Source organism: Micrasema longulum, unplaced genomic scaffold (genome assembly GCF_059751315.1).
Source record: "Micrasema longulum isolate JH-2025_06_02 unplaced genomic scaffold, ASM5975131v1 h1tg000030l, whole genome shotgun sequence".
Classification (NCBI taxonomy): Eukaryota; Metazoa; Arthropoda; class Insecta; order Trichoptera; family Brachycentridae; genus Micrasema; species Micrasema longulum.
The window spans coordinates 503,389-529,854 of record NW_028277237.1 but is presented as its reverse complement, the minus strand read 5'-3'; the positions used below and the strand labels follow the sequence as shown (position 1 = coordinate 529,854).

Genomic DNA, 26,466 nt, shown 5'->3' with positions numbered 1-26,466 from the left:
ACGCTTTATTCTGATTTACGGATATACAAACTTTTTAGAGCCTCCGTTCATTGTGATGATATAATATCAATAAAAGTGATAACACATTCGTATAGTATATAGTACCCTTACAAATATAACTAGGTACCGATAATTTCGGTTTAAGTTGTGAATTGAACATAGGTGAAATAATCGACAAAAACTTAGTTATAACCTTAGGTCCGATGATGTCTTGCAGATCGCAGGATTTAACCGTGCAATTCGCTTTAGGTAATACAATACATGAGCTATCTGAGTAACCAACAAGTGTAAAAGAAGTCAGATATAGAAATCGGGTTGCGGTCTTGTGGCTAGCGCCTCGGACTTACGGATCAAAGGTCCGTGGTTCGAATCCCATTCTACACCAATTTGATTCCCATTTTCTAATGGCGAGTTGTTTATAACTCGCAGAATGATAGAAAATGGACCTCAAAATTAAATATTTTAGTAAATCATAAGAACGCAAATATTTATTTTATATATGTATATATTTTAAGCATTACAATTAATGATACAAATCATAAACGTTTATAAATCGATGTTATGACTTGTAGATCAAAGACATCACGCACCGACATAACTGATTTTCATTTATTTATTGAGTTTTCAATTTCGGGTGGATGCAGTTTTTGTGTTTGGCCTTGATTAGGGAAAATTTCCTCTATAATATAGTTGATTTTGGCATATTTGTGAAAATACCTTTTCCAGGGAAAAGTTATTCTTAAACAAACGAGATGGACGTAGGTAGTTTAAAGTTCCGTGGTAAAGATAACATTTGAAAAGCACACACCTAAAGTAATTTAAGTGCGGGCCTGCATTTGTAACTCGACCCTTCGCAAACATCGTCACTTGTGTACGCAAAGGGGTAGAGAAAACAGGGGGAAAGGAATGGCACTAGACAGCCTTAACTTGCAATATAAAGTAGTTCCACATTACATAAACACACATCAAATAGATATTATGGAAATCATTCGCATGCATATTACATTGCGCACATAGTCATATAAATGTAATGGGGCATACAGTAACAGCGCGAATAAGGTTTTTCGAAGCCAAAAACTATTTTTCTTGGGCGCGTTTTATTTTATTATTTCATCATCATCATTCCCTTTCCGCACCTAATGATGCATAGGGCACTGCATTGGTATACCAATCGCAGCGTATCTTGATCGTTTTTACTACAAAATTTGAGTTTGTCCAAATGTTCGCAGACAAAAGACTGGATTTCACTCCCCCGAGGGGGTTCACTCCCTAGGGAGGGGGGTGAGCCCCCTCGGGAGTCATTAAGATTAACAAATTACAACAGGGATGGAGAATTCCTTAAATAAGGGAATATGGAAGTCTAGGCATTTACAGGGCTTATGACCTATCATTGGCTGGTTTAAGTGGCCACTTTACACACTGTAACAGTCACCATTTTGCCTATGTTTGAACATCCATATTTCTTCAATTCTTCCATTTGTTGATTTAAGTGAAGTCAAAGAGCTGAAACCTTTATTATTGTAAATAGATTCGTTCGACTAAATTATTTCACATACTAAGCAACGCCTAAAAACAATTTTTCATATTTAGGATATTCTCCAAAATAATACTTGGGTAAGTACGTGTTCTAAGACGTTTCGGAGATAAGTTGGTGTTGGCAATGTGTTCACTTTTGTTTGTTAAAGATACTTACCCTAATGGTAGTAGATAGCATTTCAAAATATTTATGCTGATAACGTCAATCACCCAAGTAAATAGTTATTGTGAGCGATAAACATGTGTCACGCATGTCAGGTTTCCATATCCTCTTATATATCTTTTTTACTGCGGCGTTTGAATATGTCACCATTTTACTTATTTTTTTGAAATTTTACTGATACTGAAAAACACGCATTTCCAAAGTTACCGAGACTAAAACCGCAGTTACAAATGTATGTATTACATATATAACTGTTGAGTCAAATTTTCTATGGAGACTATTGGTCCCGATGACAATTAATAGGTTTGGCCACGCCCACTTATTGTATATCCTGAATTATACTGTTACGCGGTTAAAACAAAGATACAATTGCAATATTTAAAGAAACTCCAAGCCTCTCTATTACCCTTTATAGGATACATATTTTGTGTTAATTTACGTCTCGCAAATCTAATAAAATATGTTAAGATAGATAGGTAAGATAATAAAACTATTGCATTTAATATGATACTCTTCTGACATAAGACTTATTATAAATACGAAATAATATAAAATAAATTCTGGTGGTATATTTATGTACCACTCGATTCTATGTGTCCTGTAAAGGGTAAAATAGCACTACTCCGTGTGCAATGCGTACGGGCGGAATGAATTTTTTTAGTTCTGTGTGTGAAATAGATCAAGAACCCTGGACGAGAGTTTTAGAGTAGACTACTCTTAGGTGAAAATTCTGAAAAAAGGAAATCGTGAGTCGAGACAAGTCCTCCTCAAAGTGAAGTGGTCGGCGTGTTCGTCTACCATGCTTGAGATCCTGGGTTCGATTCCTGGCGTGGTGGACGTAAAATAACGGTTTTAAAGGTGATTGTGTACCGCAACATTTCATTGCTCTTGGACTGGCACTTAAAGCGTAAGACTGATCACCTCACCTTCCACGTAACAAGAATTATCTAGATACACTGCAACGAGTATATGTATACCTACAAATCTCACTGCAATTAGAATTCCAGCCCAGTGATATGGAAATTATTGTATGAAATTATTTTTACTTTTATTTATTGTTTCAAATCGACAATAGTTGGTTAGATATAGACAATATCTTAACCCTAACTTCTATACTTAGCAATGTATCCTATTTTTAATCCACGTGTATCCTACACGTGGATTAAAACATATTTTTGTTTAGGATTCTGAAGCCTTTTCAACCGTCAAATGTGTAAAAAAAAAAAACACAATTTTTTTTCGTTCTGCCAATATAAGGGTTAGCAAAACGTGCCTACCAGCGCACAAGCCCACGCGCTCGCTTCGAGGCAGCACAAATTACAAATAATTAAGGCTTTGAAAAATCATAGGGTGTTTGTAATAACAGTTTGTGAATTGTGAACAAATGTGCATAGTCACTATATATTATATCGAGTAGTTCTTATTTTATCGTCATATCCGCGATTTGAACTGAGAACGAAAAAGTTCGGGGCGACAAGCACGTGCCGTACTCGAATAATTGAAAGTGTTACTAGTTACTACTTCTCGAGTCGTATCCAGCGAGGCCTGACGCCTGACGCCCGAACTTCGGGACTATAGGGGGACAAGAACGATGCCTTTCGCCATCGAATCGCAATAAAGTTTCAAGTCGTCAACCCATGTTCGCTAGAATTCCTTTTTTATAAATTGCACAAAATATTCGAAAGAAAATGTATATAAGCTTTCCAGATTTATTGTCCTCGTTTTCGATCATCTGGCGATATAGATTTTGTTTGAAAGTATACATTGGTAATAATAATATTGATTGGATAAGAATTGATCTGCTCTATGACGAGTGTTTTCGATTCGATAGCTGCTCTCTGAATAAAGAAATCGAGTGGAGATAAATCCGCCTAGTTGTGTGGTGATTGGCGCGTTGTCGAGGTCCTGGGTTCAATTCCTGGCGGGGTGAACGTGAAAGATTTATTTCAAAAGTTGGCGAAACTGCAATGTTTTATTGTTCTGGACCGGCACCTGAAGCTGATCACCTATATAAACAATTCGTTCAAAATTTTATAAAAAAAATAGTTTTCTTAAAAGTTTAGACTGACTAATGGAGTTTCTCAAATGACCGATTTAATTGTGTAGTTTGTCTATATTCTACAGGCTTAGAGGGACAATAAACCATTCGTAATTCTCAGAACCAGACTCTACTATGGTTGTGACTTCTACTAGAGTAGCTAGCATTCAATTATTCGTATCAATAAAAGGAAAAATATAGTAAAAACACCGCAAAAAATACATGTAAATAAAGCAAGATGATTAGTTAGTCCATAAAATCTTCTACCTTCTAAGCTTATTGTTTTGCGATCGTCCAATAGTAGACGTGGTTTGAACATAATGAACTAGGTACATAATGGGTATAGAACTTTGTAGGTAAATGGTAAGTTGCGATACAAAGATAGAACAATGCGTAATTGTAACGAATAATGATGCAGTGCCGGACGATGCCGCATCAAGCGTATCACGTTCACGTGACGCGCGACCACCGGATATAATGTTTCCTCATTTGCGATTATTATTTTATTATAATTCCCGAGGGGTGAACAATCATCGAAGATCTCCACGGCTCCCATTCACATACTTCCGCTCCCAGCGGGAAATAAACACTAAACTACAAACTACCAATACAGTTTTATCTAACATCAGCCGGTAACTGCGATGTACGCAGTCTAACTTTACCACGAAACGCGTGTCCGAATGTTCATCGAAGAAATAATAAACTGATTATTCTTTTTAGGAAGCGTTCATTAAATTATTAGCGCAATGTACACATCATCATCGTTATTCCATGTCCGCTCCCTAGTTGGAGCATATGGTGTCCACGAAGATCCTCCGAGCAGCTATGTCGGCAGCCAGCTCCTGTGCATCCTCCCGAGTCAGCTTTGCGTCCCGTGGTTCTGACACGAACTGCCGACGAACAGTCAACAGTGGACGTCTAGGACGTCAAGAACCTGATGCCTTGTAAAGTAGGCAAGCGTGATTAAGGCGCTCCAGGAGGCACCCGCAGCGCATGGCCAAGCCAACCGTATCGCCTCCGCTTGATGACAGTTGTTATTGTTGTCGCCGGAGTTTGTTGCGTCCGTTCTCTTATTACTTCATTCCTTACAAAGACCGCACACCCAAGATTCTTCCGAGACACCTATTCTCAAAACTAAGAATTTTGCAGTTTTGGGACCTAGGTGATGCGCCACGATTCGTATCCGTAGAGAATAGGTGTTATACAGCCGTTATATAGGCGGCATTTGGTTTTAACTAAGTAAATATCTGTAAACTCTTCATAAATAAAACGCATATTGGGAATGTGGTTGCAATCCAAATACGGAATTTATTATGTATGGATTTAGATCTTTACAAACTTTTCCTGCTTTACATACTTGATACGTTTGAATATTTCGTTTCACTTTATGTGTGAAAATATAGTTTCGCAACATCATAAATAAAACACGATTAATGGGAACATTTAAGCGTGACATGCAAAAATAGTTTTTTTTTTTTACGAGAGCTTTAATATGTTGGTACAATCGGCGACAAAAGATTCAAGCCAAAATATATTACCTAGCAAAATAATACGATTCTATCTCATATTCAATTTGTTTCGATAAGGATTAAAATCTGTTAAATCCAAAAGCAACCATTTTATGACGTATGACGTATGAAGTATGACGTTTCGTTTAAATAAATTCTTTCATTTATCACATTTCACATAAACAGTAAAATCCAACAATATCCCGAATAATTCTAATTCCATTCTTTAAAAGGAGTTGGAAACAGAAAAATGTCAGTATTCACAAATCATATTGTCAAGTAGAGATTAATATTTTTTTATCCTAATCGACACATTTAGTTTTAGATAAAAACTAAGGGTACACATTACATTAATTTAATTTAATTTGATTTTATTATTATTTTAAACCAATCGACAGTTTTGTTATTAACCCCTATGAATTGGTACATAAACAGTAATTAATTAATAAGATATACAAAAGTATGTTCAAAAGAAGAAGCTATAAATAACGATAGGGTTGTTGTTGGTTGGAATAAGCTGCTACAAGAGCTGGTTTCAACGTATAGTTTGAATAACCTCAAGAATGAGCTAAATTTGTTTTTAAAAAGTTCAAACATGCCAGCAACTAACTTTTGTTAAAATAGATTTAAGCACACCAGCTTTAGGCTGGTCGTTTAAAATATTAAAAAAAAAAAAAAAACGATAAATATTTTCCCATAGAGACAAGACATTTTAGTACCAACTGGAAGATTATCTAAGAACATTAGAACAAATTATGACCAGTATAAGCTACCCATGTACGTTACGTATTGTTACGAAAATTAGAATGATAATTAATTTGAAGTGGCAGTTAGTAAACAAAGCTTTTTTCACTAGAAGCGATAAATTTCCCTGGAAAAAATAACTACTAAATATTTACTGGCGTGAATTAAGTCGATGCCATAACACTATTTTTGTTTATCGGGCACACTTTATATTCAGGAGTAGCAGTTACTTGAGTCGTCATACAATCGATTATATGCCAGCGTGTTGGAGATAAAAAAGGGACACGATTGGAAACAAGTCGTGAGGAACAAATGGTTATAATGGTGATGTACTAAACAAGTACTACTTCCGCGGACCAGAAGCCGCCTAAAGCAGGACTAGATGGCGCACTAAAGCTTCGGGCGATCAAATTACGCGTGACTCAACGTATATAGAGATTCGAACCCCCCGGCAACCGAACGCCGAACGTCAAGACACTGATCAATTTACTGTAAGATTCATCAGATTCTCGGATAAATCACACGAGTATAAATAACCGTAATACAAAATCACTTTCTTCTTAATATTATGAATCTGAAAACGTGATAACACGCACCCATAGCGTTCAACCGGGAAAACTACCGCACACACTGAGAAAGTACACGTACGCCTAAATTAAAATGCGGTAAAAGTAAAACTCCATTGGTTCATTCTTAGATAGGTAGATACAAGAAAAATATGATTTAGAAATAGTGGATGTTTACCAAACGGTAAAAACATGGATACACAAAAGAAAAATATAAAGGAAAAGATATTATGTGAATGTTGCATTGTGTAGAATAAAACAAACAGGAAGACCAACCATGTAATTGAGGAACAAACGTTCATCTTCCGCGTCATAGGTGGTATAATAACTATATTATGGATTTGTCAAGACATTATTTGGAAGGCTCAATCCGAGATATAAAAGACACAAAGGATCCACTAGATCCTTTGTGTTTCCGTACGCGTTAGGATAGGGTAGTAGGGACACAACGGTGGTTGCTTTCGTTATTTTTTTTAAAGGGTTTATTTTTGTTTTAAAAAGATAGCGATGCGGAGAAAGCTAAATTATTATCCAGACAGAAAGCGGTAAATGCGTCACTGACAAATACGGTAATCATATCGGAAGATGGCAGCATCGATACCAGACAATTTTCATTAGATCAGATTTTCATTTCATCATTCAGATCAGACGGTGATCCGGTTTGGAATCATTTTGCTTTTAAAAAAAAAAAAACTCTAATCGGCTTTATTTATGACCGGACGCGAACGTTGGCTGATAGAGTAAAGAACCAGCGTGACACGCGATGGGAACACATTTCTGACCACTAGACCGCGACAATGATTCTAAAATTAAAAAAATAATTTGAGGCTACCTACATACGAGAACATAAGCATTGCAACATATTTATGAAAAAAAGATGAACGTTTGGGTGGGTATAATACGTAGTTGAATACATCATCATCATTCCCTTTCCGCACGTAATGGTGCATAGGGCACATCATTTTGATATATGACGGTAAAATGATCAGTCTTTCGCTTCAGGTACCAGTCCAGGGAATACGAAATATTCTAGTGTAAAAACACCTTTTTAAATAAATATTTCGTGTCGGGAATCGCACCAGAGACCTCTTGTATGGTAGGCAAACGCGCTGACCACTACACCACGAGGCCGACCATGAGTTGAACACACATACCTCACTAACTTTGTTTTAGCGTATGAAGCTTTAAATAACATAATAATAATCCGTTATATATAGGTACATAATACGTAACCTGTGTTTAGATATTTTGGTAGACACATATTATGATTAATTGCTATTTTACGTGAAACTCAATTTTATTGTGTGGTATCAGACAAAAAAATGCAAACCAATATGATACTTAATTGAGCACAATAAAAAAAACATCTCAGGGACGCAGCAGGTATTTCTCAACGCGTTTTTCAGCTAAAATGGACTTGCTCTTAATTAATCATAGCATCTTATTGACGATTAAAAACGATGCCCTTATAATAATTTTATGGAAAACACGATTCTGCTGTGGTTTTTTTAGATGCAAATTCCTTGTTGTTCGCCTCGCTTATTGTGTACAAGGCTTTCTGCGGTGGTTGAATTTTATTTAATATTCTCGTATTTATATACTACCACTATAACATAACGCTGCTGCCAAATTTGATCCTCATTCTTTATAGTCCGAATTCCAATGTAATCATTTGTACTCAACACCACGCGAGTCGCATTCCATCACACGATTTCCTACGCGCGGTCCCTAACCTAATAAGGAATGCGCAGTATGGGGCCCTTGGACAGATTATTCGTTAGGGGGGCCGCTTTCACCCGTTCCATATCTTCCAAACCGTCGGAGTGTGTCAATCAAACGCGGGGAGATGCCCTCGGTCCTACCCGCACCCGGCTGCACAGTGCACAACACAACACAATGTCACCGGCTGCGGCTCCGTCACATACCGCACAGAACACAGTGACTGCTACCAGTTACCAGTTACCACCCAACTATGCGAGTAACAAGCAGCGAGGCTGTAGTATTCATCTTCTGTATCTTATTGATGAGATGGACTCTCACTCGCTGTTAATTATTCGAAACGCGTTAAAACAGTTAACAACACGATGGGAGGTCGAAATGTTCTCAGAATATTTATCAGCAAACGACGAACAAACATATTTACTATGAATGTTGCTTATGGAAAACATTGTTTACAGCACAGCTATACTATATTATGTGATCAAATACACAAATAGACTTCGAAATTACTTTATAATGTGTGAAGTTTCGTATTGTAAAAAAAAAAAACAACAATTAAATTTATTCTAGATAAAGATATAATATTGACAGTGGATAGGCTTCGGAGGTAGTGTCTAAAAGTTTGCGTATAAACTATCTATATATGTAGTGATTGGTCGATGAATAATGCGATTACAATCACCCACAGAAGATGAATCAGATATAAGAGACAATAGGATTTATTCGAAGTCGTTTGCTAGTCAGAAGACTCGGAAGTCAGACGTGTGAGCACTTGAGCAGGGGTGCCAGATCTCACGATTCTTGAGATCCGTCGAATTTTTATCGAATCTCACGATATGTTACCAGTAATATAAAAAAATGATTACATTATTTGTTCCCTTGTCACACTTTCAGATAGACGACAGGACAATTTTGGAACAGCGCCGCCGCCGTCGCGTCGCGTCGCGTCGTGACACAATGTGACGAAATTCATGTCGATTTTGAAATTTAAAAAAAATATATATATAAACGCCCAAAGGGCTTTTACATGTACAGAGGTTGAAAAAAAATACAATTAAAAATGAAAAAAACCAAATAAAAAAACTAAAAACTGAATTATTATTAAAAAGATTTAAGAATAATTGGTTCTCGAAGTTTGATAAAGTTATAGCAAATAGATCTATTTTTGTTTATCTGTGTATTTGTTAGTTTAATTAGTAGCCGTAATAATTAGTAACCAAATATAAATATTTACTTCGTTTAAAATCACTGAATATATTTTTTATCGGCCAACCGGTTTCAAAACATTAACCTTCCTTTGTCATAGCATAAAATAAAAATTAACATAAATAAATATGATTTACTTCTTCAGAAATAACAAGTAAATATTTACTTAAGTTTTAACATGGAAAATCGCATAACGCTTCAAATATTAATTTGATGCAATATCATATTAAAGTCTCTGGCGAAAATTGTAAAGATTTAAAAATTACCCCAGAACAAGTAAAAATTATAAACGGTGATATTTTGAATTATAAAAGTGTTCCGAAGTGTGCGTCTTTCGATGGCGAATATTTTTTTATCGCTTCTTAAATACGTCTTTAAAAATGTAAGGATGGGACATGTCACTTTTTATATTCTAATTAATCATGCACCTATGAGTTTTTTAACACTAAACATACTCAATAAAAACACTACGACATGGACTTTAGTACACTGTTGTAGATTTTAATGGATTAAAAGACATAATTTTTATTTTCAATTTTGAGTTATATTTTCGTATTATTTATTTACTGTCCAAATTGTGTTCGTTTAAAATATTAATTTGATTTCTTTTTTTATCATTTTGTAAATCTTCTCAATTTCTGCACAAAGTTATTATATATATATAGATATGTATATATTATATCAAAGATTTATAAATATTATTTTAATAAAAAGTTATATAATAAAATAACAGGGAGTTTAAGTTGAAAATTCCTGTTTCTGACAGCTCACGATTTCTCGCGTTTTCTCTACCAACAATCTGGTACCCCTGCATGCGAGGTACATAGCTGCTGACCGACGCACTTGTCTTTGAAGGACAGTTTGGGCGTTTAATAAACCCGAAGATATACATATGGCGGGACGCGGGACAGTGAGACTAGACTGACCAGAGACCAGCATATGTACAGGTCGGGTCAGAGCGATGCTACTGCTGGATGCTACGTCAGCAGCCAGCAGTCATCACATAACGCAGCATCTGGTCACTAAATAAGTAGTTTATTTGAGAAAATATGAACCCGATAGTATGTGATATAAGATTTTATAAAAAATTCACGAAAACTACCGGACTGTATTTAAAACACCTTACCGGTCGAGTGTTTTTTAAAGGGTCTTTTACCTATGTATTATTTTTAGTACGAGGGCGCTAATTACGGCTCGCACAGTAAATAACGATAGTTGGCATTGGTTAAATCTTATATTTTGAGCGTTTCTCATTATTTATTTTAAGCATTGCCTAATTGTGTGGCGGTAGATTACAGAACATAAAATCCAGGCTTGAAAATTGTTGAAACCCGGGACCCTCGAGCGAGAAGCTGTTTAGACCATTACACTATGAAGACCCGATTTACGAAATCGGGAAGTACATTAAATGCGTGTAACTTGGATCCATAGTCCGCCCAAGCTTATAGAAAAATATACTTTAAATAATATGTATTTCAGTATCCCTCCAAATAGTATTCTGAGAACAAAAACAAATGCTCGGCACGAGGTGGGATGTGAAATGTGCAGCGATATGGCAGGAGGCATGAGGGGAAAGGGGAAGAGTAACATTGACCTCTAATATCGAAACTTATAAATAATATTTAGCATTCTTTCATTCGGCCGAGGGAACAAGGCTGTAGCGCAAACCGAGCCTCGAGGCTGCATGATATTAATACAAAACAATTGGATTGAAATAGGGAAAACCAAACATTTCAGTGTTAAAATCAATCAAGCACAGCCTGTTCGGAAAGAGCTACTATTGAGTCGATGAATATTTACAGGACAAGACAGCGTGGCATTAGATTTTAGTTTTTTTATTTATATTCGTTTGATAGGTTAATTTACTTATTATTGATTTATATTTTATAGTTATAATTTATTTCTTGAGGATTATTAGAGATTCGATGAATCCTATATATAAAGAAAAATAATAATAATATTGCTAAAATCATTCGGTGCAGTGTTGAGAAGAAAACAATTCGAATTCGATTAGAGTTAAAACCAAATAATACCTCTAAATAGAACGACGAACATATCTGATAAATAAAATAAACATTTATATTTTAGGTATACTTTGACACTCCAATAATAGAAATATGGTTACACTAGATAATTATATTTAATTTGGGACAAAAATAATTGAATGTAATGCGGCCAATCAATAAGTTAAGATCAGTACCCGATTCATTAACATTAGTATATTCTATGACTAAACACACTTTTTTGTTTAGAGTCTGTACAGACGATATATTATTATATGAATGGATTTTTGTAACTAGATTATGTAAGTGAATAAACAGCTTTTGCTACTGTTCGTGTAATTGCAATTTGGTCATGAGAAAAAAATGGCAATATCCGACATAAGCCCCGCATATAATTAGCCAAACTCACGGTGAAACGGGGCATTAAAAGCAGTAGAGTTAAATTCAAGTAAAATCACGGTTTGTAAAGTTGAAATTCAAAATGAATAAAGCTACTCGATTTTTAACAGTAAAATATTTTTTTAGCATGAGCGAAACCGATCTCGGTCCTCGGCTTTTGGTTATGTAAGTGCTTTCACTGTAGACTCTAAACAAGAAAGTTCCACACAAATGTATACAAAGTATTACATCTTTTTCAAGCCACGCTAGGCAATTACAGTCGAGTTAGAAATAGATCAGTGCTAACGATTAACTTAATGATTCATTTTATATTATATGGAAATTTATTGATTAATTTATTTTTATTAAAAATGCCCGACATAGAAAATTATTATAAAGGAAAGTAGAAAGACACAATGGTATATAGTGACTTGGAGGGAGTGGAAGAGGGAGAGAGGTGTTTATAATTGAATCTGATTCAGTGATCGTTTGAAAGAAGACAACTTGTTATCAAAGAAATCAAGACAGGTATGTTTGTTGGCAGACCTAAGAATATTATAGATCTGGCATGATCTGGGGAGCATTAGGAAAATTTTCATTCTGATGTGAAATATGTACTAAAATTAAAAAAAAATAGTTTTTATTTTATGCGGGTGAGTATAATGTCATTTCGACCAGTCCCATTCCGCCATATCCCATGTCAGAGAACACAAGGGGGGTCAACAGATGGCACAGCTAAGGGCGTGGAACCGAAATACTTGCTCCGGATATTGAAGGAGTCAGCATTCCGGACGAGTGGCCCTTTTTAGCATTACCGAGCGAATTCACCGAATTAGACCGCGTCAAAAGGACGTCCGATAATTTATACAAAGTTCACACCGATACCGCAACATGATCAAATGAGTTTAAGGTTTACATTTCTTGCGGTTACCTTACCGGAAGTAATAATTAAAACCGTAAGTAAAATCCGAATGTATTTAGTGTTTAACTGAAATACAAAATTTTTAAAATATACATAATAACACGAGTTAAGTACGCGGGTACTATTTGGCATAATTGTGCCCGTGAGGGAATAATAATTAATTGTTGGCGTTTTTTTTTTTTAATTACCTTTTTATTGCCGAAGAACCAACAGTAACACTCGAAGAGGAGTGCTTTCTCAAGACTTTGTAAAAAAATAACATTATTTTAAAATGAAAATTGAAAAAACAAAATCCCTTTATTCGTAGTGTCGAGTTGTGATGGTCAGAGAAAATAATATGCACATTAGGTACTCGCGTAGCGAGAAGTACCTATAGTACGAGTAGGTCATACGAGAAGGGATGTAGGCGATCGAGCTATTGTATTGTTTAATAATAACTTTATTAAGTTCTTTTCGATTAAATTAAATTTCTTAAATAAATACGGTAAACAGCTACCAAAAATCTTCAAAAAATATTTCTTACTTCATTCGGTTTCGCCGGCGCGACACATCGAATGGGCTGGCCGTAGTAATAGTAAAAGTTGTTCTTGATCCAAGCGAACATCGTGAGGAGATAGCGAAGCTCCGAACTCGGAACACTATCCAGCGCGATGAGAAGCAATGCACTGCGCCGTACTAACGCCTGACGGAGGAGTGGCAGCCCGCGAATAAAAAATACTGCAACTGGCGGAAACAATCAAACACGCGTCGCAAGAATGCACTCCGCTCGAGAGTTCATTCCGCCTTATGGCGACTGCGCGGATAGATAACTCGAGGGGCACTGCCCAGCTTTCTGCACTCGCACCGGTAAATTGTGTTAATGAACCCAAAAAATCACCCCTCGCCCGCGTGACACAGAAAGCGAAAAATTGACAATGACGAACGGGAAAATCTAGATATTTAGGTCACTTTTCACGGCTACTTATTAGACGGACAATATGCTGGCGTCTGCACTTTGAAACCCCGACGAAAATAGCTCTTGTATTCGCGAGTAATGACGGAAAGCTAATTATAATATATTTAGATATACTGTTTTCCAGAGACAGAACATCCCGACGCCTTACGCGGATGCACAGAACTGCGTCATTCCTCTAATATTCATCCTGATACGAAAATAGTGCGTCGCAATGCTTTAACTTTAACCCGTAACAATGTTTTTGCATAAACTACCTAATCATTTCTCGAAGCTCTGAACCTATGAACCGAAATGACACGAGAAGCTCTCGTGTCTAGTGTTGATATATCAATTAGCGCGCTCTAATAATACGACAAATTTAATTGAGGAAAGTTTACGATTGTTTGTGTTTTGTGATAAATATGAAATAAACTACGCAAATATAACGAATTGCGGAGTGTCGGAATGCATTCAAAATGAATCGCCGATTCCGCCCACATTGGCGTGAATCACAGCAGACTACCATTCCCGCCTACACCTAAAGTCGAAGAACAGGCTGATTCAAACCTGTCTTGGACGCCCCCAAACTAGAAGGTGCAACTAGTGCAAACGTAGTACTGACCTGCGGTTGCCTACTCCGAGCAATCCATCTTCTGAAATCTCTTATTCCAAACGATAATTCGACATTCATATCCGCATACATCTGGTTTCCGTGAAATAGATAATCAAGATGATAATATATTTGTAAATAAATCTTGATTACCCTACTAATGCGGTCGGTCCTGATACCCCTGACAATAATATGGCGTCGAACGTTGCACACGTTTCAAAGTTCAATTGGAGATTTATAAAAAAATATTATGTCTATTTTTTAGGCAATTTGATGGCATAAAATAATAATTATTGTTATGTACCTTAATTTCACACAACCAAGGTCCTGACAGCCGCGCACTTGGAAACCCCGACAACTGATATATGAGCGACTTCTAGTGAGAGCTATGTCTAGTATGAGACCAGTCTGAAGATGCCCATTAGAGGATGAAAGCGCTAATTGGTCAAATAAATCAGTGGAAGTGTACCAAGTATTTTTAAATTAATAACTTATATGTATATATAAGTTATTACACCATTCTAGTGAGAAGTTGAGCTACTAAATGAAAGATTATTTTTGTGGCGTGGGAATACATTTTTCTTGCCCTTTTCTCCTTTTTCGCCAGTTTAAGGTTAAGTGTTCGAAGCTACAAACTTTCTTGGACACCTTTTATCACAACAAGATCTTCTGTTTTCTCGCGGTGTACTATACGGGTAATTCATTGTTTTCATACATTTATGAAATAGTTTCACAAAAAACATGCAATTTTATTATAATTGTAATAACAATAAATAAATAAAACACAGCTTAAGTTCGAATATGGTTCAAGACATTGATGAAAACATCAAAGATAAATCAAATCTAGATTTTTTGTAATGTAAATTTACAAGGGAGAATATTGGCCTGCGATGCTATTCTGAACCGCTCTCGCGGCCGTAGAAAACTATTTTATCTCAAGTATTTACACACAAAATAGTGTTTTCTATGGCCGCGAGAGCGTTTGAAATATCACCCCTGGGAAAGTTACGAAAGTGGAGGACAATATACGGCTTATATAAAATGTATAGCAAGATCTGGCAATTTATGGAAGTGGCCAGATAAAGATGTCATTTTGTATTGTAAAGAAAGTGTTCAGTAGATTCAAATCAGTGTATTGCAATAGTTGATTTTAAAAAGAATACGTTCGCCTTGATTTTGATTGAATTTTGATGTAGATTTTATATCATTTGAATAGTATTAATGTCTAATAGAGTAATTGGTGTTAAATTAACTAAATAATTACTTTTTTATTATAGACTTCATCATATCAGTGTTTTAAAGATTATTGACTACCCTAAAATAAAGTTGCAAGCAGTCCACCAACTGTTGATCTTTATCGATTCGTTAAAGGTAATATACCATAGACTATAATAGTTGTATGCTTGATAACACAACTATGGTACAAATTTGAAAAAATATGTATATGTATAATATTTATATAATATATGAGTTACTCACAGATTAACAAAACTCTTAAATTCAAATTTCTGGTCTTCCTGCATCTAACATCGGAATTTTTTTTTGAAAAACTTTAATTTTAAACACTAACAAAATCCACAAAAAGTAGCGTACTTTTTGATTATAATTGTGTAAAGTTACGGTAATATATATTTTTTTAAAATTTTGACAGATTCTGACAAATAAAAATGCGTTTAAATGTATATAATTAATATTTTTAACTACGTAAATAAATCAAAACATGTAACATTAAATAATACTATCTTAAATTCTATTTTGTTGCCAAGAAATTCATAATTATGCTGTTTCTTAACTAACCACATTATTACAGTCCAAAATATTATGTAGGTACCTATGAATAAGTCAATGAGTAATTCTGCCAAAAATCCCGGAAAATCGTTGTTTTTGAGCAATTAAATAATGCACAATCTACGCCAACTAAAATCAGATAGTCATCTCTGTACTCCGGTCTTTGACATTTATAAGAATTAAAAATCTTAATAATGAAATATTTATAGAATAAAAAATATTAATTGAAAATTCTAATCATGTACATTCGAAAAAGACGTAATTAATAAATATGTTTATTCAAAGTTCGCATTAAGCATCTAAGTAAATATTTATAAAAAATTGATTATATAACGTAAAAGTTAAATGACAATTCATTTATAAAAAGAATAAATTTATGAAAATAATTTAATTCCTTAAAAAAAGTTTTAAAAAAAACCATAGATGAATATACTTTAAATTGAAAGAGTTGAAAAGAGAAAGCGGAAAAAATTTCGAAAGTTAAAATGTTTTAATATATTCCCCGGATGAAATACATTATTTTTGTGTATAAAAGTATTTATTCAATAAAATACACATGTTATTACAAAACTAATACATTATAAGAATAAAAACATATTTGTCCCGATAAACTATTGAATAATAGTTTGACATTAGTTTTTATTAAGATTCAAATTTAAGAGTATAGACTTAATATTGTACACATATAAAATAATGAGCATATATTTATTTTGTTTTTGATGCTTTAGCAAATATTATAAAAGGCGGAGAAAGCACACCGATATAATAACATATCGATGGTGTAACAAAAAAGCTCCTAAGAGACATGTATCCAACTTTGCAGATTTTTTTTTTATTAATAAAAAATCACATATTTTAAATTTACAACGCCTGCATAACACCAATTCTCCTCTACGGATGCGAATCGTGGCACCTCACTAGGGCCCAAAACAGCAAAATTTTGAGTTTCAAGAATAGATGTCTCAGAAGAATCATGTGCGATGGTTTGACTTTATAGGGAATAAAGTAATAAGAGAATGGACAGAACAAACTCCGGTGTCAACTGTCATCAAGCGGAGGTGATACGGATGGCTTGGTCATGTACTGCGGTTGCCTCCTGATAGTCTTAACCACGCTAGCCTACTTTACACGACCTCCTGGACGTCCACTGCTGACTGTTCGTCGGAAGTTCGCATCAGAACTACGGGACGTGAACCTGACTTGGGAGGATGCACAGGAGCTGGCAGCCCGACAGAGATGCTTGGAGGATCTTCGTGGACATCATATATTCCAACTAGAGAGCAGATATGGAATGATGAGAAATCACGCCAAAATAATAGGTATTTATGAGATTTTTTAATTAATTTAAAAAAAACTTGAACTGGCTCATCTGTAACGCTTAGTACATGTCGCTTAGGAACTGTTTCCTTTCCATCGTCGATATATATATTCGCCCTTTTGGTGGTGCAAAGACGTGTATATTTATATATACATATTTTTTATTGTTTTACGTTTACTTTTTCTTTCTACCTTTTCAGTTTTCTCTTCCTTCCCTGTTTTCCCATCCCACTTCCTTTAACTCCTAGCAAACTGTGTTTTTATATTGTTCCTATGTGAAACCCGTAATTGGTATTATTATTCGTTGTTATTTTGTATGTATTTTTTTAAAAACAACTGTGATGGTTTCAGTAATTAAATTAACAAAAAACAAACCATCACGCCGTTTCTATGTAGGGGTAGGCAGATAATAGAACGCCACATCACTCTGTCTTTGCATACAGACCTCGCTTCCTCTAAATTCATACATCTTCTCATGCACGCACGCTGATTATTATTATTATTATGGATATAGCGCCATTTTCGTAACAAAATACCTCAAGTGCGCTTTACATAGTGATTCTTTTAAATTTGTAATTTAATTAAAATAATTTATTTTGTTGTTACATGCTACGGATTTATTCAAATGATTTAGAGAAAAAGTGGGTTTTAAGTTTTTTCCGAAACATCACTTCACTTTCACAGCCTCGCACCTCTGCTGGGAGAGCATTCCATGCCATAGGGCCTGCGACCGCAAATGCGCGTTCACCAAATTTAGTGCGCCGTTTGCGTAGAGGTATAATAACTTTTCCTCTCGCCGTAGACGTAGCTGATCTAAGCGTTAGACGCCTGTCAGCTAGTTCATCTGGAATGCATAGTTCCCTTAGATATTCCGGAGCAGAGTTGTGCAGTGACTTATACATAAGCCAACAGAGTTTGTATTCGACCCTCTGTGGAAAACGTAGCCAGTGTAGTTCCCGAAGTAGTGGAGTGATATGACTGAACTTAGAGATTTAAAAAAAGTCTCGCTGCGGCGTTTAGTACAGACTGTAGGCGAGTCATTTTGTTCATCGGTAGACCTGCGTAGATATCATTTCAATAATCGACTCTAGACACTACAAACGCATTTATTAATTGACGGGCGGCATCAACCGGCAAATTTTTGCGTATGCATTTAATTTGTCTCAGCTGGTAGAAGCATGAACTTATCGTTCTACTAATTTGAGCGTCAAGAGAAAGGTCAGAATTGAGTAAAACTCCCAGTAGTTTAACGGTGGGTAAAGCGGTACTCCCTAAATTGGGTAGGGCCGTATCCTGGATCAAATTCTGTCGTCTGGCTGAAGCGACCCATAGTTGTTCAGTTTTTGATGAGTTTAATGTTAGTCTGTTTTCAGCCATCCAGTTTCCTATTTTCTCGATGCATCGATCAATTAAATTGACAAGCACACTTCTCTCGCCTGGTTTGCAATAAAAATAAATCTGAGTATCATCTGCGTAGCAGTGAGACCACAATCCACATTCTTTGATAATGTTCTCTATATCTTTAGTGTAAAGGAGATAGAGGAGTGGTCCGAGTACTGACCCTTGAGGCACTCTTGTACACACCCGAAAGTTGGTTGAGCTTTTACCCTGGAACACAACTGCATATTCTCTCTCATTAAGATATGAACTGAACCACATATGTGCCTGATCACGGATACCATAAGTTTTCTTCAGACGTTCAAGCAAAATATTATGGTCTACAGTATCGAATGCAGTACTCATGTCCAGAAGAGCCATCAACACCAGATTACTAGAGTCTACCGCCGTTGTAATGTCAGATAGTACTCTTATCACTCCCGTCTCCGTGGAATGAAAACGTCGGTATGCCGATTGCCTTACCGAAAATAAAGAATTCTGCTCGATATAGTTAACGAGCCTATGAGAAACTATTTTTTCTAATATTTTTGATACGATGGGAAGGTTTGAAATAGGGCGAAAACTGGAAAGATCTTCTACATCAAGTTGTGAGTTTTTTAAAAGTAGAGTTACATTTGCTTTCTTTATGGCTCTCGTAACAATGCTGCGCTCCATGGATATATTTAAAATGGAGCTAATACGTTAATGCATTTTTTCAAAAGCCATGTTGGCATCGGATCTAATATACATTGTTTGTTGGGTAATGCCGCAACAATCCTTTTAACCTCATTTATAGATGTTGGTTCAAATTTACTGAATTTTTGAAGGGCATTAGCTAAAATTACAGGTTTTTTCGCTGAACTACACGTTAGTCTGATTTTTTCGACTTTATTTGTAAAAAAAGTCGGCAAAATCAGTGGCAGTAGCGCTTGTATTAGATGTCTCTGCTATACAGTCACCACGAACAGATTGAAAGCTTCACCAGAGTTGTTTTGGCGACTTTTTCTGTTCAGTGATTTTTGTACACCAGAAACTAGATTTTATTTCTTTTATAAATGTCCTATAAGAGGCTTGCATATCTAACCATATTGATTATTACTAATCTTGACATGTCCATCTTCAAGTATTTGATGCACTTGATCGTGCTATGTCTTTAAATAAAAAAAAATTAAAAAGACCAAAATAAAAAAGACGGAATATCTCTTTTATAACAAACGTTTTCATAACGCTTTAAAATTGTTAGTATATTATTTTCCACGTGAATATTTCAGTAACTATTTTTTTTATTATATATTAAATATTAATTTTCACAATACACCAAAGCGCAAAAATAATCGTTTGTCTACTATCTACAAATGAGGAAGTTCAGTGGTTTAAAAAAAAAAAATAAAAATAAACAAACTAAACAAAAAATATTTTATTTTTATGTATCGTAATGTATTCTCATCGCAATAATTTTTTAAAGTTATGTAATTTTGAAATTAATCCGTCCGTGACGTCACAAGTTCTTTTCAGTGAGTTGTGACATTTAAAAATAGAGCCAATACCTTCCCGGAAACAGGAAATCTATCGCAACACATTTAAACGCTGTATGTTGATTCGCAAGAACTTGTAACATCGTTCAAAGTAGTTCATTTTTATCTTGTATAAAAAATATTTCAAGAAGCATATCTAATACTAGAATAAGACGTATTGTAAAAAGCTACATTGACGATATTGACGCGACGTGCAATAAAAAAAAGTCGTTAGGCACGAAAACGACATAAATCACATATTTTTATTTATTATACGGCACAAGTGCCTTTTACAATATAAAATATAACGAGTAAGTTAGATATACAAAAAAATAAAAACTAATAATATAAATTAATAATATAATCTTAATATATTACAACACAGGTGGAGAACATCTAAGATAAGCGAATATAAATCTCAATATAATATGCTTAAACCAACATGGTTTTCAAGAAAAAAAAGGAACCGGAACCGTCCTAGTAAATTTAATTTATTATATTCAAAGAAATATAGATGCTAGAATTCCAACCACAGGAGTAATATTATATTTTAAAATAGCTTTTGATATGGTACATATTGAGACCATGATAAAAAAATTAAATGATATAGGAGTAAAATCTCAAGAATGCAAACTATTAAGACCTTACTATGTTGACTAAATGGACAAACACAAACTTACTTACACTTAATGAAAAAAAATGCAATAATATCCGTTTTGAATCTAGAAAAAAAAATTATAAAGTAGATGCCTACATAAATAATGAACGACTAACTGAAATTGAATATGTTAAATACTTAGGACTAACAATAGACAGACATTTGACATGGACAATTCATATCAACAATTTAATTAGCAAAGTGGTGACATTATCAAGTCTTTTTTTTATCAAAAACTTTGTTCCAATAAAGGAAAAAAAATAATGTATGAAGCCTATGTGAAAACTAAAATATGTTATATGCAACTACTATGGGGAACAGGAAATAAAAATTATATAAACAGACTACAAAGACAGCAAAATAAAATATTGAAGTTAGTATATGACCTACCCCATCTAACAGTAACTAAATAACTTTTTAAACAAACTAAATGTAACTGAACTCTTTAAACTAGAATCCTTAGAATGTATTTATAAATTAGCCTCCGATGTAATTGTAGACGAAGAATTAAAACTTGAAAAAAACTGTAGTAAACATGAATACAATACGAGAATATCAGAAAAATATCAAATGCAACCTTTTAAATCGAGAAAAGGATAAACGAGATTTATAACCCATGGACTGAAATTATACAATAAACTACCAGACAAAACTAAACAAAAGACTCGGGAAACCTTTACAAAAGATGTGAAAAATATTGTTATTAACAGTAAAATGTATAGAATATAGAATGTAGAAATGTATGCAACCCAAAAGGGTTTTATCAATGAAAAAAAAACACTATTCTGCCTGTTCGGATTTCTCAATCTCTGTTGTAATATGTTAATAACTCTTTAGGGGGTTGAATCCAGTCCTTGTCTACAAACATTCAGACAAAGCCAAAATAATGTAGGTATATAATAATCATTTATGCACATTATTTTTTCATTAACATCGAAACAATTTACGTATTATTTGTTAAGAAATATGCAAGCATAGCACGAACTGTAGATAAATCGGTAGTAATGTATACTTATCGACTACGGAAATAATTCTAGAACGCAGAAATGATACAAAATAATGTAATAAAGATAATAATGTTAACTGCAACGGGTCGATGTTTGCAGCGGTTTGGCTTCCATTTGTTTGGCTAGCGTTAAGGGGGTATTATTACTGTTGATTGAGTCATTAAGTTTATATATTAAATTACACACAGACAGGGAAGGTCTAAGCGACGATTAATTAATTGTCCAGGCTGCAAGCTTGTCCTTGGCAGAGGTCCAACACGACTGTAGAGTGCAGAGTGCGGAGTGCGCTTCCATTGCCACCGCGGCTATTCGTAAGTCCATACGCCATGCATCCGAAAGGCGAAGCCCGTGATATAATACATAATGGGATTACTGGAACTGTGGTACATTATATTATATTATATACCCGAGTAAAGTGAATATCACCCACGACATATGTACAGCGAAGGGTGCAGTTAGTGTTCGTTCAAAAGGCATCCGATTAAAATGACTCGCGGGGAAAATGTATTTTTAGCCACGGAGGGAGGGTGGCGTCAACTGGAATGTTCTAAATTACCCACGTAAATGTACATAATACACATTTTACACGAGTATAATATCTAAATGTTTTGATTAATTAATTACATGTCGTAAGCTTTCGTGAAACACTAACAACGTTAGAGGAATCCAGAATTATAACTTATAACAATGATAAAGTAGGTACATAATATAAAGATACATGAAATTAAACTTAAAAGATTTTGACTGCCTTTGCCAGTCCAATCGTCTAATTAGAAAGCGTTAAGCGATAATTAACAAAATTCTCGTTATAATTTAAGATTATACCCATGATGCATTATAGGTAGGAACGTACAAACTACCAATATCTTATTTTTAAAATGCATAACATACCGAAGAAGAATGAAAGGCCAAGCCTTTGTGGGTTTTTTTTTGTGTTGATGTATTAGTTTTTTTTGTATTTGTAACTTATGTATACCTATTATAAAATGCAAAGAAAAAATATAATAAATAAAATATTAATAAAAAAAAGAAGTACACAAATAAGTACATCGGCATCACACCTTCATATCACCTAGCATCATCGTAGAAAAATAACAAATAAATATTAATGTTAAATTACGAAGACTATTTTAGCTACGTGGAGAGTGAAATTCAGCACATGTCCACGAATATTTAGACATTTTTAAACTGTTTTTTTTCAATACGCCTCCACTCGTTTGCGAGTGATTTTGTTAAAATACTGTTAAATTTAATGAAATTAACGAAATAAAATACAGTTTAAAAAATAAAACTCTTTCGTGGAACCATAATTCAACACATGCCCCAGTGGAGAGGGGAATCTATTTTTAAATTTTAAAAAAAATCATTTTATTTTCGTACGTTAATAAAAAAAAAATTGTGGAAACTGCTGTGTTGCTGATAAATTAATGCCAAAGAAGGTTTGAGTGTTTACACAATGCAACTAAGGTAATAGGCAAAATTCATTGTCGTATAGCAGACACCCCCTATGAGAATAAATGAGACATCGTTACGCAAGTTTAGTGTTAAGAACTGTAAAATACATCGTAAAATTTTCCTTTATCGCCGGATAAAATGACTAGCAATACTAAGTTTTATGACAAATGGATTTTGTTCGGCTCGAATGAATACGATTAAAGTTTTCAAATATTATTTTACAAGCGTATTCCAAGTTCCAACGCCTTGGCTAGTGGATATTAAGAATAGAAACGTGTAGGTATCAGGTATAGGTACGCGTAATATTATAATATTATTATAATGATATTCACACAAGCACAAGACACGTTACTTTACAAGTTGGCACAGACAGCGCCCTCCACCGGCAGCTGTAGGAATAGCTTATCGAGATATTTCAGCGCGTTCTGCGCAGTAATGGAAAATGGTATGAATCTTTGATCAGGTTTAGAGAAGACAAAAACTGCTTAAAATAATATCATCAAATAAATTTAATTTGACAACAATAAATATTGAACTCAACCATTCGAAAGTTAGATTAAAAATAAGGACAACAGCGATTTAAAATTTAGCTAGTGAACACAAAAACCGTGCTGATTTTCAAGGTGTAATGAGTCAGAAATAATTGCATTGAAGCTGCAAGATTATGTTGAAAATACATTAATACCAATGAATTTAGCTCTTTTGATATCTTTTCAGTTTCAATTTATTTATTTTATATACGTTTATGTACATTACAAAAATATTTATATATAAGACATACATAACACGAAAAAATTAATACTAAAATTTAAATATACAAAGATGGTGTAAAATAATAATACCCAGCAATTATAGGAAAAGGATGCTATCCTCTCTGAACTTTTTTCACTAATATGGAATATGTGGATATCCGAAGAGATACAGTCGAGTAAAGACATCGATCTTTCTACTGGCATTACCATCGGCAGGTTGGTTCTGCAAGCGGGAAGATAAAACAGCTTAAGCTGCCTATGTCTAAGGTTTGGAATATACAGAAAAATACTCTCCATTACACCTATGTTGATCGTAATACCACGGATTAATCGGAAAAAATACATAAGCAAGTATGCATTTCTTCTTTTCTCCAAACTATTGTAGCTAAGCGTTTCCAGTATGAAGTCAGGCGGGTACAACCACGGATAGTATCCGCACTCCCTTAAGTAAAGATACCTCAGAAATTTCTTCTGAACCATCTCCAGCCTGACCGAGTACTTCGATTCGTGAGGCGCCCAGATCAGAGATCCGCACTCAAGTCTGCTTCGCACCGATGCGTTGTAAAGAAGCCTAAGAACACGAGTATTCAAAAACACCTTGGCTGTTCGTAGAACAAATCCGTACATTTTTCGCGCACTGTCACAGACAGTGCCTATGAGTATGAAATTTTAGTTTAGCATCAAACATGACTACCAGGTCTTTGACAGTGGCAGTTCGCTTAAGTGAACACACTCTCATACAGTACCGCATAAAAATAGTTTTTAATGCCCTGGTATAAATATGACAAAACATAACATATAGAAACATGAAAATTTAGTTGGTTCTGAGTTTCTGAGAAATTTAAAGAAAAGCTTTTATTAAAGGTAGAATAATTTATTGGGTCATTTAGAGATATTGTGTTCGAGTCCTATTACTATTTTGTGGGTTTATTTTTTTGTATAGTAGGTATATATCACTTCGCAGTTAAAAGTACAAATATATAAATTTACTAACGTATTATTTTTAAAAAGTAAAAGCCTGCTGATGGCGTTTGAAACATATCAATTTATCATAATCATCATCATTCCCTTTCGGCATAAAATGCTGCATTGATTCACCAACCGCAGCGTATCTTTGAATGACATGAAGATAAGATCATCAACCTTACGTTTAAAATGCAACAACTTTTTGAATAAATATTTCATGTTAACCATGTCGGGGATCGAACCAGAGTCCGAAGATGGTAGACAGACGCGCTAACCATTTGAGCACGAGGCGGACAAATTAAATTAGTTAAAATTTAACTCGGGCAGAACAATATTTTAAAATCTAATTCAGCCCATTACGAGTGAAGTGAACCAATTGGCAAAATAATAAAAAAGATGTATTTAATGCTTTGGTTATATGAGCTTTTTTTACTTAACTGTTTTGATATGTTGGTTGTTTTGTGCATAAAGAACTAGGAAAAAAGGCTTTAGGAATGTACTGATTACAGAAACGTAATACAAGCAATGAGTTTACTTCGCCTTCAAAATCTTAGTTCCCTTCACCTGGAATGGGCTCAATTATAATTATTAGACTTACAAACATTTTGATAAAAAGGCATTTCAGAAACATTGAAACCAAAGAATCAATTTGTTTTTAACATTGAGACGGTTAAAACTAACGAATATGACTTAAGCTGATTTCCGAACCCGATTGTTAAAAATATTAGAGAATCCAGTAGTATATTAGGGAGAACCTTTATGGATTTCTAATGGGATACATAATGCTTAGTACGGCACGAGGCGTATTTGAATACACAACGTAGAAATATCAGTGGCTTTTTCAGGGCCACATTATCAAGGTTTCGGATTGGGAACGCATCCGACACACATTACAGCTTGATAACGAGGCTTACCAATGCTATTGTTGTTCATTCTGTGCTTTGTATAGCGCGATTTGTATAAATGTAAAATATATATTTAGCAACAAAAAAATATAATTTGTTTAATACTTTGACTATAAATTATTCTAAGTTGAAAATCGCACTGCTTCCTCTACACGCTTTAAAGGGTATTAATGACAATAATAAGGATTTCCACAAGCATAAATAAGAAGTGAAGGTAATTTCAGGTCTAAAGCTGAGATTGACAGGAACTCAAAACAAAATTTACGATAAAAGTTTGAAATATTTAATGAGTTGCCAGAAAGTCCCGGGAAGTTGGAAGCGTCTCCAATTTTCGATCAAAATGCTTTTTGTTCATTAGGGATAAATAATAATATTATGTAGAGTTATAGATTTTGATTAG

At 34.5% G+C, this 26,466-nt stretch overlaps 1 protein-coding gene and 1 long non-coding RNA gene across 4 annotated transcripts in view; both read right to left on the bottom strand.

Moving 5' to 3' along the window:
- LOC148285513 (uncharacterized) overlaps positions 1 to 13,787 on the bottom strand; it is a 29,243-nt gene extending 15,456 nt beyond the window's left edge. For all 3 annotated transcript variants that reach the window (XM_088224148.1, XM_088224165.1, XM_088224181.1), the window contains exon 1: positions 13,307 to 13,787. In XM_088224148.1, the coding sequence (XP_088080274.1) occupies positions 13,307 to 13,387 (81 nt within the window). In that variant the 5' untranslated portion in view covers positions 13,388 to 13,787. The remainder of the gene's footprint in view (positions 1 to 13,306) is intronic.
- LOC148285514 (uncharacterized) lies at positions 1,477 to 4,826 on the bottom strand. Its single transcript, XR_015821968.1, has 2 exons — positions 2,844 to 4,826; positions 1,477 to 1,911 (listed from the first exon to the last, which is right to left on the bottom strand). It is a non-coding gene; the product is annotated as an uncharacterized LOC148285514 (long non-coding RNA).
- Positions 13,788 to 26,466: the final 12,679 nt, after the last annotated feature.